This window comes from Puma concolor, chromosome C2 (genome assembly GCF_028749965.1).
Source record: "Puma concolor isolate L17-30 chromosome C2, mPumCon1.1.hap2, whole genome shotgun sequence".
Taxonomy (NCBI): Eukaryota; Metazoa; Chordata; class Mammalia; order Carnivora; family Felidae; genus Puma; species Puma concolor.
In genome coordinates this window covers 29,978,675-29,992,640 of record NC_141675.1, presented here as the reverse complement: position 1 = coordinate 29,992,640, position 13,966 = coordinate 29,978,675, and the positions used below count along the sequence as shown (strand labels likewise).

General features: G+C 43.6%; 1 protein-coding gene across 1 annotated transcript in view; it reads right to left on the bottom strand.

Moving 5' to 3' along the window:
- Nucleotides 1-13,966, bottom strand: part of LOC112850510 (inhibitor of carbonic anhydrase-like) — a 54,121-nt gene that overhangs the window by 3,891 nt on the left and 36,264 nt on the right. The window contains exons 10-13 of the mRNA XM_086674321.1: nt 12,543-12,633; nt 11,329-11,370; nt 8,020-8,175; nt 4,991-5,132 (exon numbers count right to left, since the gene is read on the bottom strand). Of these exons, the coding sequence (XP_086530447.1) occupies nt 4,991-5,132; nt 8,020-8,175; nt 11,329-11,370; nt 12,543-12,633 (431 nt within the window). The remainder of the gene's footprint in view (nt 1-4,990; nt 5,133-8,019; nt 8,176-11,328; nt 11,371-12,542; nt 12,634-13,966) is intronic.

The following is a 13,966-nucleotide window of genomic DNA, read 5'->3' as shown; positions in this document are numbered from 1 at the left end:
CAGTTGGTTAAGCGTCCGACTTCAGCTCAGGTCATGGTCTCACGGTCCATGAGTTTGAACTCTGCGTCGGGCTCTGTGCTGACAGCTCAGAGCCTGGAGCCTGCTTTGGATTCTGTGTCTCCCCCTCTCTCTCTGCCCCTCCCCCACTCATGCTCTGTCTGTCTCTCAAAAATGAATAAATATTAAAAAAAATTTTTAAAAACTCACATCAGAGATTAAAGTCAGCATGGAAGACATGATTTTGAAGGAGTCTTTTCACATTCAGATGTCTAGTCAGCTTTAATAAAAGTTAATGTGCACCACTTAGATATGTTTTCATGATTAATCCCCTGAAAAATGTTTCTCTGTGTTTAAGGTCCATTTTTTATGAGAAATGTTGAACATACTAAAAATCAGTTCTATGACATCCAGTCAGTTGGCAATTGATACTAATGATTCATTATCAGGAGCACCTCTCCAGTTTTCTCTAACTTCAGGTCCCTCTATACTTAGCTAGGATCAGTTACTCCCATTCAATTTTCCTAAGCCTTGCCCTATTTCTTTCCTCCACCCACTCTCCATATAGTCCCAGTCCTGAATAAGCACAATCATCTGCCTCAGGTGTGTCTGTACCTCAGCAGGGAGGCAGACCAGAGACCCTCCCGATCATTAACTTCTCTGGGGCATTCCTATGTTCCTTGCTCTACTCTAGATCTGTGATTCTCAAAGTGTGAGCTGGGATCAGCAGTATAGGTACCAGCTGTGAACCTTTTAGAAATGCGAATTCTTGGGCCCCACCCCAGACCTACTAGATTAGAAACGTCTGGGGGTGGGGCCCAGCAATCTGTGTTTTAACAATCTCCCCAGGAGATTCTGTGCTGTAGTGGTGAGAACCACTATTTCAGATAGCCACCTCCCCATTCTATAGAGCAGTGACTAAAATGTTTTCCAAATTTCCACATACTTCTATCTCTCCACATTCCCTCTCCCCAATACTCACTCTGACATGTCCTCCTGCTTCCCAGAAAAAACACAGATAACATCACATGGGCTTTCTTCCAGACAAATCTGTCAGTCCAAGTCTCCAGTGCTCTTCTCCTGCCCATCAGGCACAGAGAAGAAACAAAGGTCTCCCTCCCAGCAGGTGTCCTCCCCAGGTGCCTTGCATCCCATTCCTGCCCATACTCTCAGGCACTTTCTCATAGTTTTCCTCTTTCTCTTATGCAATTGGAGTCTTTCCCTGTTCTCTGGGCTCTTTTTATCAGCATTTATACTTTTCTTTTTTAAAAAACAATAATCCCTGTTTTGATCCCACATTGCCCTCAGCAATGGGCCTCCCTCCCCGACTCATCCAAACACCTACAAGTAATCATTGCACTTACAATCAGCATCCCTTCTCACCACCCTCACTGACCCCTGCTGGTCAGTTTATGGGATTGACTCACTATTGAATCTGCTCCCACCAGATCCAGGGGCCAGTTCACTATACTCATTTTATCTGGTCTCTCAAGTTCATCCTTTCCCCAGTTTGAAATGTTATCTCTGTTATAGACCAGATATAATGTGTCCACGTATAAGTGTTGGAAGTCTATTCTCTACCACTGATTTGTCATTCTTGCACATAAACAACTCTGTACTGATCATAATATTGCAGTATTATATAGTATTACAACATAATTTTTATATCTAGGAAAACAAAATTCCCTTTATATAATTTTATTTAAAAATTGACTTTCATTTGTCTACCAAGCTTTAATATTTTGAGAACTGACTCCTTCCCCCATCTCCCCCAATCCACCTGGTCATGGTGGAAGCAGCTAAAACTTTACAATGCAACATCACTGCATGAGTTGTGTGAACTCAAACTTTCACTGGAACTGGGCTGACAATCCCATTTCTTGAGAATTGGGAGAATATATTATAGTCTGTGTTTTACTGCTTCTGTAATAATGTTAATCACAGACATTTCCTTCCATGTAGACTGAAAAATAGAGAAAACCATCCTGCAGGGAAAGACAAAATGAGGCAGATGTGGAGGGGACGGGGGGAAGGGAGAGGGAGAGAGAGAGAAGCAGGGTATGTTCCCTTATGCTAAAAATTAATTCAGTTTATCTAGAATTCTAATTTGGCTGGACATCCTAAATTTTATCTGGCAACTCTTGCCTTATAGTATCTTGGCTGTCTCCTGAGGCTCCAATCTTAGTCCTTACAAGGTGGAAGCTCCTTGGGTTTTTTCACTTGCAACCAAAGGAGTCTTTATTCATTACATTAAAGAAAAAAATTAAACAAGTAGATAAAATATATAGTATTATATAGAGTGAAAAGTGCTTTAAAAAAACCCATAAAGCAAGAAAGGGGGATGTGAAATATTGGTAAGGGCATGTGTGTGTGTATGTGAAATTATAGTGGCCAGGAAAGACTCCCTGATAAATCCTAAAGAAAATGAGGCAACTAGCTATGATATGAGGAGGAAGAATACTCTAAGTGGGAATAAGAGCAAGGACAAAGACACTGAGGCAGGAGTGTGCCTGATGTCTTCAGGGAATAGCTAGGATGCCAAGATGGCTGAAGTAGATACAGCAAGGGGAAAGATGTAGGAGATGAGGTCACAAAGGGCCTTCCCAGGTCATAAAGAGGCCTTATAGGTCAAAGAAGGACCCTAAATTTTACTTTGAGTGATATGGGAAATTACTGGAGGGTTTTAAGCAGAGAAGTGTGATACTCCGATTTATATTCTAACAGAATCACTCTTGCTGATATGTTGGGAATAGACTGGACGTAGGAGGGAGAAGAGGATAGAGCAGATGCCTCCTAACCCTTTAAGAATGTATGATAACAATCTGGAGAGAGATGATGGTGGTTTGGATCAAGGTGATATCAGTGGAGATGGGTGATGAGGTCAATTCTGGTTACCCTTTGCAGGTAGAGTCAACATGATTTGATGAAGGACCAGATATGGAGTCTGAGAGAAAGAAAGTAGACATAGATAGCAGACACTAAGGTTCTGACTTTTTTCCAAAAGGAAAAATGGAGTTGCCTATAACTGATGTGGGTAAGACTGCTGGAGGTACAGGTTTGGGTGGGAGTATGTGAAATTTTAGAAGCTCAGTTTGGGACATTTAAATTTGAGACAGTGATTAGAAATCCAAGTGGAGATGCCCACTAGGCAGTCTGGAGTTTCATCTGGAGTTCTGAAGAGAACAGGAACATAAGTTTGGGAATTGTCAGCATGTAGATGGATCGAGAGTAGATAAAACCACCAAGGGTGTGAGTATGAACAGAGAAGTCCAAAGACAGAGCCCTGGGGTGCACCAACATGTTGAGGGTGGGGAAGTGAGGCGGAACCAACAAAGAGACAGGTGCAATAGCAGGAGAGGGAGGAGGGAATCCAAAGAGTGTGGTGTCCTGGAGCCAAGGAGGAAAATGCATCCATTGGGAGGAAGTGATGGGTGGTACCAATGATACTGGTCTGGTAGATGAAGCAATGGAAGGACTGAAAACTGGTCCTTCATTTGGGGATGAGAACAAGTTGTGTTTCAAGACACAGCTCTGACAATTCTAGTCCTCTGTAATATTATATTAGTGCCAAGGAGACCATCAACCCTAATACCAATGCACTTTCTGATGTAAAAACAAAAACAAAAACTACGTTAGCCTAGGTTTCATGTTCAGTATATAGTGTTGTAGTGGATCTGTGAAAATGTCATTTATGTATGGCTTATGAAAGAGAAAATTTTGGAGATGGCAGGACAAAGTCATCTGGCAGTGTGACAAATAAAGGGGCCTTTCCTAGAGGCTCACACATTCTCCACACAACCCTGATTCATACAACATGCCTACTGCCTCAAAGTGTCCCGTGCTGCTCAGCACACTTAGAATTAAATCTACCTCCCTGATCAGGTTGATAGGGCACAGAGACATATCCAATGCCGCAGCTCCAGCTCTGCACACCCCTGATCCCCTCTCACCCATGCGCCACCCCCCCCCCCCCCATCATGGCCTTTTCTGGCCTCAAACACGGCACAATTTGTCCTGCCCCATGCCTGTATCCTTGCTGTTCCTTCTTCCTTAATACTCTTCCTCCAGATTTTCTGAGGTCTGACTCCCTGTCAATATTAAAAACTTTTTTTAATGTTTATTTATTTTTGAGGCAAGAGAGAGAATGTGAGCAGGGGAGGGGCAGAGAGAGAGGGAGACAGAATCTGAAACAGGCTCCAGGCCTTGAGCTGTCAGCACAGAGCCTGAGGCGGGGCTCGAACGCATGTACCATGAGATCATGACTTGAGCTGAAGTTGGACACCCAACCCACTGAGCCACCCTGGTGCCCCTCCCTGTCAATATTTAATCCTCAATTCATACAGTCCCTTCCACTTGCTGTTATCAAAACTGTCCACTACCCAAGTCACTACCACACTACCCCCTTCTGTTCCTTTGTAGCTCCTACCTCAGTCAGGAAGTGATTGGCCCTTCATTTATATTTATTGTCCTACTCTCCTCATGAAAGGAGACAGGGAGCAGGACCTACATGTGTCTTGTTGCTGCTATAACCCCTCTACCTAGACCAGTGCCTGCCACATACTAGGTGCTCAATAACTGTTTCTTGAATGGATGGGGAGCCTAGGAATATCTATTTTTAAAATGTACTCATCAGCCAGATGTAAGAAGCACACGCCCAGTACCCCTCCTCTGATTTTAACCTGAGACTCTGAAAGATTCCATGACTTGTCCACAATCACATAGAAGAAAAGAACAAAAGTAGAAGCATGGCTGTGACCCTGTACCCCTCATTCTTGCCTCTCCTCAGGTGCCCTAAGTCTGGTGGGTCTGCAGAAAAGTGTTCCAGAAAGGAGCTGGACTTGAGTCCTTGGGGCCAGTGGGAATCTACAGTTTTGTTTTCTAATTCTGGCTCCTCTTAAATGCAGTGCCCAGATGCTGGGGCGATAGAAAAGATGAAAGGACAAGAAGTTCACTGGGTTGGTGCCAAAGAGAAAGGTGCACAGACACTACTCACCTGAATGCCCCACTGGAGCCGTAGTATCCCTCATGGTTGTTGGGAGCACAAGTATGGGCTGGGTCGTTGCCACCACTGCACAGAGCACAGAGACTGGAATCTGGATCAGACCCAGGGGCACAGCTTTGACTGAAGAATTCATCTGTGCAGGAAAACAGAGGAGGTCAGCTCTGCCTGCCTATGTTAGAAAGAGAGCCCCAGATTTTATCCCTAGAATTGCCACATTCAGGTGTTTGGTACCATATTATTAGAAATAAGAACCTTAGGGAACTAAAAAATAAAGGTTGCAACTAGAGTAAAGGGGAACTGGCTGAAGTTGGGACAAGGGTCTGTGGAATAGAAGTGGCACAGGGCAGAGGTGTGAAAGGACAGACACAGTTGTAATCCTAAGAGACACAACAAAACTGAAAGTCCCAGCTGGTTGAAATTGTCCCCCATTTTTCCTGCCCTCTGCTTCCCTTGCCTTTTCTTACAAGGTATTCCATCTTGACTCCAGATCCAGGAAGGGGCCTGAGAGACCCAGCTGCCAAGCACTGTGCTGGGCCCCAGGGCACTGTGGTAAGGACGTCACATAGGCCCTGCGCTCCGGGAACCCAAGCTTGTGAGCAACAGTCATAATTCAAGTAGCCACACCAGTGAATTTATCCACCCACCCCCACCAACCCCCACTTGCTCTGGGAAAGAAGAATATGGTTCTACACCTGCAGATAAAGGAATCTAGTGCAGACCTGGGAGTCAGGGAGAGGCCTTAAGTAGAGAGATGAAGAATGAATAGGAACAGGTTTTCCAGACAGGGAAGCATCTGCAAAGGCCTAGGGCAGGAGTTGGATGGGGAGCAAATGACACAGAAAGGTTAATAGAGGTCGTTGCGCTGGACCACCCACTGCAAGAGTCAGTGGGGAGAAGGCAAGGTCCAGATCCCCTTTTATACCTTTGTGTAGATTTTGTTTTTTATCCTTAGAGAAATGAGGAGCTTCTGAAGGGCTGTAGCAATGGTAGACCAGGTATAGTGGGCAGGATATAGCAGGTCTGCACTTTGCAAAGATTGGTCTGGCAACAGGATGGATGGAATCCAGGCCAGATGTGGTGTGCAGGCAGCAGGTTACTGTTGTAGCCCAGGAGAGATGAAGGCAGCTTGGACTAGGGTAGCGCTAAGGTGAGGGAGATGGTGGTGAGGTGGGGGGGGGGGGGCGCAGAGAACTGACATCACTGGTGATGGATGGGTGCATGCAGGATGACAGCTTGGTTTCCAGCTGGCGCAAGTGGATGGACTATAGGGTCCTCCACCGAGCTAGGCAGCTTTGGAACAGGACCAGGCTCAGCAGAGATGATGCATTCTGTTTTGAGCTTAATGTGCTTTTGAGATATTCAATTAGATAATGTCAAATAAGCAGTTCTGGAGGTCAAGGAGAGATCTGTGCTAGGGATAACAATGTAATAGTTATCAACATATAGACATAATACTAATAATAGTGATAGCAGCAAACATTTATCTACTACTGGTTATGTGCCTAGTTTTGTATGTATAGTATTATTTGTTTAGATAGTAATCAAGGCTGTAGGTATGGATATGAGTGCCTGAGGATTGAGTTTAGAGTAGGAGAAAAAAATTTTTTTAAGCAACTGAAACATTTATTAACCAGAATGGGAAAGTGCATTTTGTAGGGGTAGGAGAAAAACCAAACCAGTGTGTTTTCACAAAAGTCCGGAGATAGCGTTTTAAGGTGATTTGAAGAAAGAGAAGTCATGGAGGAATGGAGTGGAGCATGACCTTTCAGCTGAGCAACATGGAGGTCATGGGTAGCCTTGATCAGAGTTCTTCCTTATGCAATGACACAGGGAAGCCAGAAGGCAGGGAGCAGAGGAGTAAGTGGGAGGTGATTGGCTCAGACCTTGCTGTTAAGAAGTCTGGCAGTAAAGAGGTGGAGAAACAAGTCAAAAGTGGGAGGAGACTGCTGAGAGAGGCTGGACTTTTAAAAATGGAAAACATTGGGTGAGTTCAATGTTGAAAGAAATTGTTGGCTATACCAGAGGAAGACGTAGTAACCAAAAGAGTGAGGCTCTAGGGAAGGGTGTGGGGGAGGGGCCCCCATGCAAAACACAGGTGGAGGGAGGCTGAGTAGATATAGCCATCAGTAGGCCCACAGCTTTGGCAGTGGGATGGTGAGGGAAAATTTTTCTGATCATTTCAATTGTCTCTGCGGCTGAGATAAGTCATCTGCTGAGAAACTTGGTAGATGGGTGTGGGATGGAAATGTGTGGACAGTGAGGACATTAGGATAATTATTAGGAAGTGTGCGGGGGGGGGGTTGGCGTAGAGACACAGTGGGGGTGCTCATGAGTGCCAGGGGCCCACTGAGGCCAGCAGCTAGAGCATTTCCAGCGGAATGAACTGCTGGGCCCTGTGACTTCTCCAGCCATGTTTAGCTGCTAAGGTGCAGAGGGTGAAGAGAGCAGGGAATGGGCTTTGCATAGGAATGGGATTTGTGAGATGGCGAGAGAAAGCAGGGGACCAAGGGCCTTTTAGGTATTGACAAGAGTGTTGCTAAAATGACGAATATGAGAATCTAAGGGAGATAAGGGTGAAAGTGAAAGATAAAGTGTCCAAGGACTTACTGGTATAGGGTTTTCAATTTTTAAAAAGCAGCCAATCTAGTTTATATGGGAAAACAATACAACACACACACACACACACACACACACACACACACACACACACACACACACTACTCTTGCTCTGTAACCCCAGGCTTGTTCCCCTAGCTAGTGGTAATACATAAAGAAAGGGGTATTTCCCTGATATCTGTCCTTTGGGCCAAGCCTCTCCCCTCAGAAGTGAGGAGGTGAGGAGAAAGGGGAGCACCCATTCAAGCAGAGGTGAAGCTCACCTGTAATGTCTGCCCAGCCCTTGACCCCACTACCCATTTATATCATCCCTTGGCATTCCTTGCCATTGAACTGAATTTCTCTCCTACACAGGCACAGGCCCAAGGAAGGGGCTGCCACACCACCTCCCAGAACATACTTACCAAATTTACAGGACCCAGTTTTGTTGTATATTAAACCCATGGGAATGTTCCAGCCTGCAGAAGTACCAACTGCGGGGTGACAGGACTTCCTGCCTTGCAGGGAGTTCCAGGTGAGGTCGGCACTTGGTTTCTTAACCACTGCCACGACGTAATAACCTTGCAACACAGATACCAAGATGCAATTTCAGTAGCTCCAGGACCCTCTGAAAATGTATTCTAGAGCTGCTACAGTTAGCCCCTCCTGCCACTCTCTCAGGGGAGGGGGAATAGCTTGAACCCCTCACCTTACTTTAGCAGAAGACCCTTCCAATAACTATCATTATTAAGTATGGGGCCAAACAGTTTGACGACTGCGCTCCAGACATGTCTACATGCATGCATCCAGAAATTTTTACACATGTATTTCATACTTTCAGTTTTATCCTGCTATACATTCTTTACTATAAGATGCTTTATCCTCCATCAATGATATATTGTAGGCATCTTTTCGATTCAGCAGAAATAGATACAACTATCTCATTCTGTTTATTGGTTAAATCTAAGTTATGTTCCACTATATGGAAATACCATATTTTGTAATCCCCCTACTGGTGGGCATTTATGTTGTGCCCCACTTTGCCAGATTACATATCATCTGCATAAATTTTTATACATATAAGTGTGCACCTGTTGAAATATTTCTGTTCAACGTTAAGTCATAAAGAAAGAGCTTTAATGACTTCTTTTTTAAAGTTAAATCTCAGGGCTCCTGGGTGGCTCAGTCCATTAAGTGGCTGACTTCAGTTCAGGCCATGATCTCATGGTTTGAGTTTGAGCCCTGCATCAGGCTCTGCACTGCAGAGCCTTCTTGGGATTCTCTCTCTCCCTATCTCTCTCTGCCCCTCCTCCGCTTGTGTTCTCTCTCTCAAAATAAATAAACTTTAAAAAGAAATAAAGTTAAGTTTCTGATTTTCTAGATATGACAATATTGTTTTCTCTAATTGTGACAATTTAATCTTCTTCCAAATATTAAAAATTCTTTTCTAATTATATATATATATATACATATGTATATATACATATGTATATATATATGTAATTAGGAATATATATATACATATATATATTTATATATATATATGTATATATATATATATATATATATAAAATTAGGAATATTCATATATTCCTAATTATACTGCATTCACTTTCAAAGTAATGCCCAGTGTCTTTGGTGGGAGTAGGCCTTCTTGTCTTGTTCCTGAAAATAATGGGAACACCACTGATATTTCATATATTCCTATCCCAATACTATGTAACTGAATGTGCTTATTGAGTGAGGCCTAAACAGCAAACCTAAGTTTATAAGAAGATTAGAATCATAAATCTTCAGAATTAGAAGCTGGTATGGTTCTCCACTGCCACTCCGAACCCCTCTCCCCACTACACTCCCTCTCTTGCTGTTGTGATTCAGGTCTCTAAATATTCAAGCCTAGAAAAATTGGAAGTCAACATGGCAGGTGAAAGATCTGCCTTGCCAGTTACTTCCTAAATGACCTCAGACAAGTCACTTCATATCTAGATCCCCAGTTTCTCCTCAGTAGAATGGTGACAATGATACTCATCCCAGGGGCTGATTTAGGGGGATCAGATGTGCTAATATGGGCACATTGTACATTAGACTAGGACGGGGAAGTTACACTGCTGGGTTTCCAGCTACGCTGCTTGTGGCACAAGCAGTACCAGAGCCCTTCTTTCACTGCAACAGATTCTCCCAAGGCCACAGCAAACCCTTGCTTACCAGAATGTGCTCTATTACACCATTCCAGCAGCCAAATACTGTTACAGTGCCTTTCCTGAGGTGTAGCTGTTTCTGCACAAATAGCATCAATTACTGTCATCTGGTGTGTGTGTGTGTGTGTGTGTGTGTGTGTGTGTGTGTGTGTGTGTGTGTGTGTATGGCTTTGGGGTTGATACCTCTCCATCTCTACTCACATCTAACCTTCTCCATCCCAGTCAGCCACCCTGAACTGTCTTCTAAGCATCTTTGTCCACCTGCATTTGCCTATCACTGAAGTTCCTGGCAATGTCAACCATTCTTCAAGCAGAGTTCCTTCTGACTTCACATATTCTCCAATCGATAGACTGCATGGCTGAGAAAAATGCCAGCCCTTAGGGTTGAGGGTGAAGACACAACTCACTGAAGACTGTTAGCCATGAAAGCAGAGGGGGAGAGGGGCAGCATACCCTAGGGCTTGGGTTCTGTTGCACATGAAGGGGAGCTGCTGCAGGGGAGCTGCTTTGCACCCCAGGCAGCTTGGTGGAGTGTGGGCACGGCGGGGCCTCTATGACTCCATTCTTAGCAGGGAACAGAGATGTTGCTGGTGCTGGGGTGCTCCAAGCCCAGGCAAGCATCTGTTTTCACCTCAGGATCCTCTGTCACTGTTGTTTTCAAAACCTAATGTGTATCAGAATCAGCTGGAGGTCTTGTTAAAACACACAACAGTAGCCCCATCCTTGGAGTTTTTGACTCAGTGGATTTGGGGTGGAGCCCAAGAATTTGCATTCCTCATAAGTTCTCAGGTGATGCTGATGCAGCTGGTCCAGGTGCTACACTAGATTAAGAAACACTGCTCCATTTTCCAAGAGTAGGTACTTCAGGGACAGATTCAGACCCTCTCTGCCCTTGTGGAGACACAGATGGGAGAACTTGTCACCTGGTCTACTCTAAAGATGAGGTCAGCTCCTCTGCTATTAAAATCAGCTGGCCAAAAGCTAAAGGGTTGAGCTCATCTTCCTCCTCCTCTTCATTAGAGCAGGTATGACTTTCCTCCTCTCGTGAGGCCTCCATTTGGCCCGGAAGTGCCTGGAACAGGCTCCTGCCTCCTGGCACAGAGATGGGCAGGCAGCATGTGACAAGGAGCGGGGTGGTGTGTCGGGAAGGGCAAGGGGATTCCAGTCACACTACCTCTTCTCGAGCCCAGGTGCAGGCACTCCCTGGCTGTGCAGCCCTGAGCCTCACTTTCCCCATCTACACAACACGGGATAATGATGCCCACATCCTAGAGGACCGCTGAGAAGGCTAAACGAGAATAGTGCAGGCAGGAGTCCTTTGTTGACTGTAACATACCCTACAAACGGGAATTATTGCTACAGCTTCGTGACGGATTTGCTCCTTAACAATAAGCTGTGGTACTGGCGGCTTCTCCTCATCATCCTTCTTATTTTCTTACAACTCTAATAACTTTTGTTTATTTTTAAGACTTTCCCCACCCTCTCCCCCAACAATGGCCTTTATCTTTGACCCCAGTGTTACTGATTCTGACTCACCTCCCATGGGTGTATTCACACACCTAGACTCATCCTTAGGCACTAAAAAGAAAAAAAAAAAACAGGACAATGGCATGAAACTCTCCTATTACTCAGTCCAAAGTCATGAGCTTCTCAATCTCAAGAGTGAAGGATAAAATTAAGCAGTGTGTCATTGGTTATCAACAAGCAAGTTTCTGTAGGCCTATTTTACCCCTCTCTGCCTGACCTTTGCTATTTGAACATTAGGTTCCACCTCAGAATCTCCCCAACACTCAGGGGGTTACAGAGAAAGAATATGAGATGCCCTTTCAGGAGGGGCAGAGGCCACTGAAGATCCCGACAAAGATCTTTCTGCATTTGCTATGTGATTGAAATCATCCTGACATCCTTCTTCCCTGCAGAACCCTGGACTGTGGCGGGCAATCATCATATTCTCATTATGTTGGAGGGGAAAAATCGAATCCATGGAGTCAGAAAACCCTAGATACGGTCTTCATTCTACCTTGGACACATCATTTAACTTCTCTAAGCCTTAGTTTTTATATCAGCAAAATGGAGCTACCATTATTTACTTAGCAGAGTTGTTCTGTATTGAAGAATAATGTATGGTTTCCTGCTCACCACCTAACCGATGAGGTACTTCATAAATTATATTGGTGAAATCCTCTTTTTCCCAGCTTTATTTTTTTATGTGAAAGGATCCCCACTAAAGAACATGACCCTGTAGCATCACCCCTCAATCTTCCAGTGCAGCTGGGGTGAGTTGATTTTGGACTAGTAAATTTGGCACAAGTATTGAAGTTCATGTGGCTCAGCCCCTCCTTTCTTTATTGAAGAGAGTGGGGAGAGGTTGGTTTAGATCTTTTCAATGAAGATTTATGACAATATGTGTTCTCCTCTGCCCTCAGCCATGGGGTAAGCCAACAGACCTGTTCTCCTGAACTAGTGGGTAACTCTAACTCAAGGGCAATTTGGCAAGCCCTGCAGCCAGCTCTGTACCATGCCCTCCAATATCACCTTTTAAGTAATAAAGATCTCCTTTGATCTCATTCTGCCTTATTCCTGTATCCATATCTTCATTGGTTCTGGCTCTGGGGAAAGAGGATATTATCTGCTAGCCTCTTACATTCCAACAGTAGTTATTATCTCAACAGTGAACTAAATCGTTTCTTCATCTTTCATGTCAATGGCCTCGAGGAAATAAAACAGCGAGAGGCACCGCCTCCACTTACTGTAGTTCTCTGCCAGGACAGGCACTAGACCACACTGGCCCGCTATGTAGATGAAGCCTCCATCCAAGCTCATGGCATCAGCCTCTCCTTTCTGAAGAAATAAATCAGTAGCACAAAAGTGAGGCTGTTTCCTGTCTCACTGACCCTCAGAGGTTTTCTGTCTCATTAGCTTTATGTCACATGTACTTTTGATTAATCAAAACTTCTGCCATATAACCACAGGGTTTAGAAAGCTGGACATGTTGACCCAGGAGCAAGCACCCAACCCAGATCATGCTCCCTGGCATCTCTGACCTCTCATTAGTCCCATGTTGAGTACTGGACATGTCCTTAACACATTTTATTTGTGACTGTTACTACTCAGCCATCTACATGGCCAGATTCAGAGACCGTATTTACTAATGTTTCTATGAAACATGTTTTCTTCTCTATGGTGGAGTTCAACTCTGTTCCCATAATCCCATTAGCACTAACTCAGAGCACTAACACAACAGAGACATTCGATTAACAATTAATTTCTCCAGTTAAATAATTCATTAATAGGTTATTATTTAAATCAATGAAATTTTCCAACAGCAGAGCAAAAAATGTATAGATAAGGTCACTGTGATAAAAACACACAGATACATACACATGCTTCGCTTTTGATCTATTAACTGCCTTACTAGAAATTTATCTTAAAATAGTAGCAACTATAGAAACAAAACTTACCAAGCCCTTACTATACGCCAGGTCCTTTTGAAACACCTTCCAGTGATTATCTCATGTATTCCTCACAAAATCCAACAAGGTAGGTACTATAATCCTCCCCTTTTATACATTAGTGAACTAGATCAGAGACAGCTTAAATAATTCCTCTAATAGACAGTCACTAAGACTAAAACATAGTTTCATTCCTTAGTTCATGACCACTATACCACACAGTCTCCAGGATCTGACTATTTTAAAGGACACATACCTCAAAACTATTCTGTATACTTTTTTCATCCATAAAATGGGCTCATGAGCTTATTGTGAGGATTAAATGAGTTAATACAAGATAAGAGCTCATAAACATACTTGGCTCATAGTAAGTAGCTTCACAAATATTAGCTATCATTACTATTAAAGATACACCCGGAAATACTGAGGTCATAGAACAAAAATATTCAATCCATATTATCTACAATATCAAAGGATTTGAGAATAAATCAGATGTAGGCATTTAGAAATTAGTTAAATAAATTGAGGCTGAAATACTTGGTGGAATATTATGCAGCCATTAAAAATATATTTTAAACAAATATTTCATTATCTAAGAAAGTACACCTTCTGTGCTGACTTTAAATAATAATAACAATAGATAACATTTATTGGCTGCTTACTATATGCTAGGCAATGTCCCGAGCACTCAAATTCATTTAATCTTTGTAACCGACAAATTT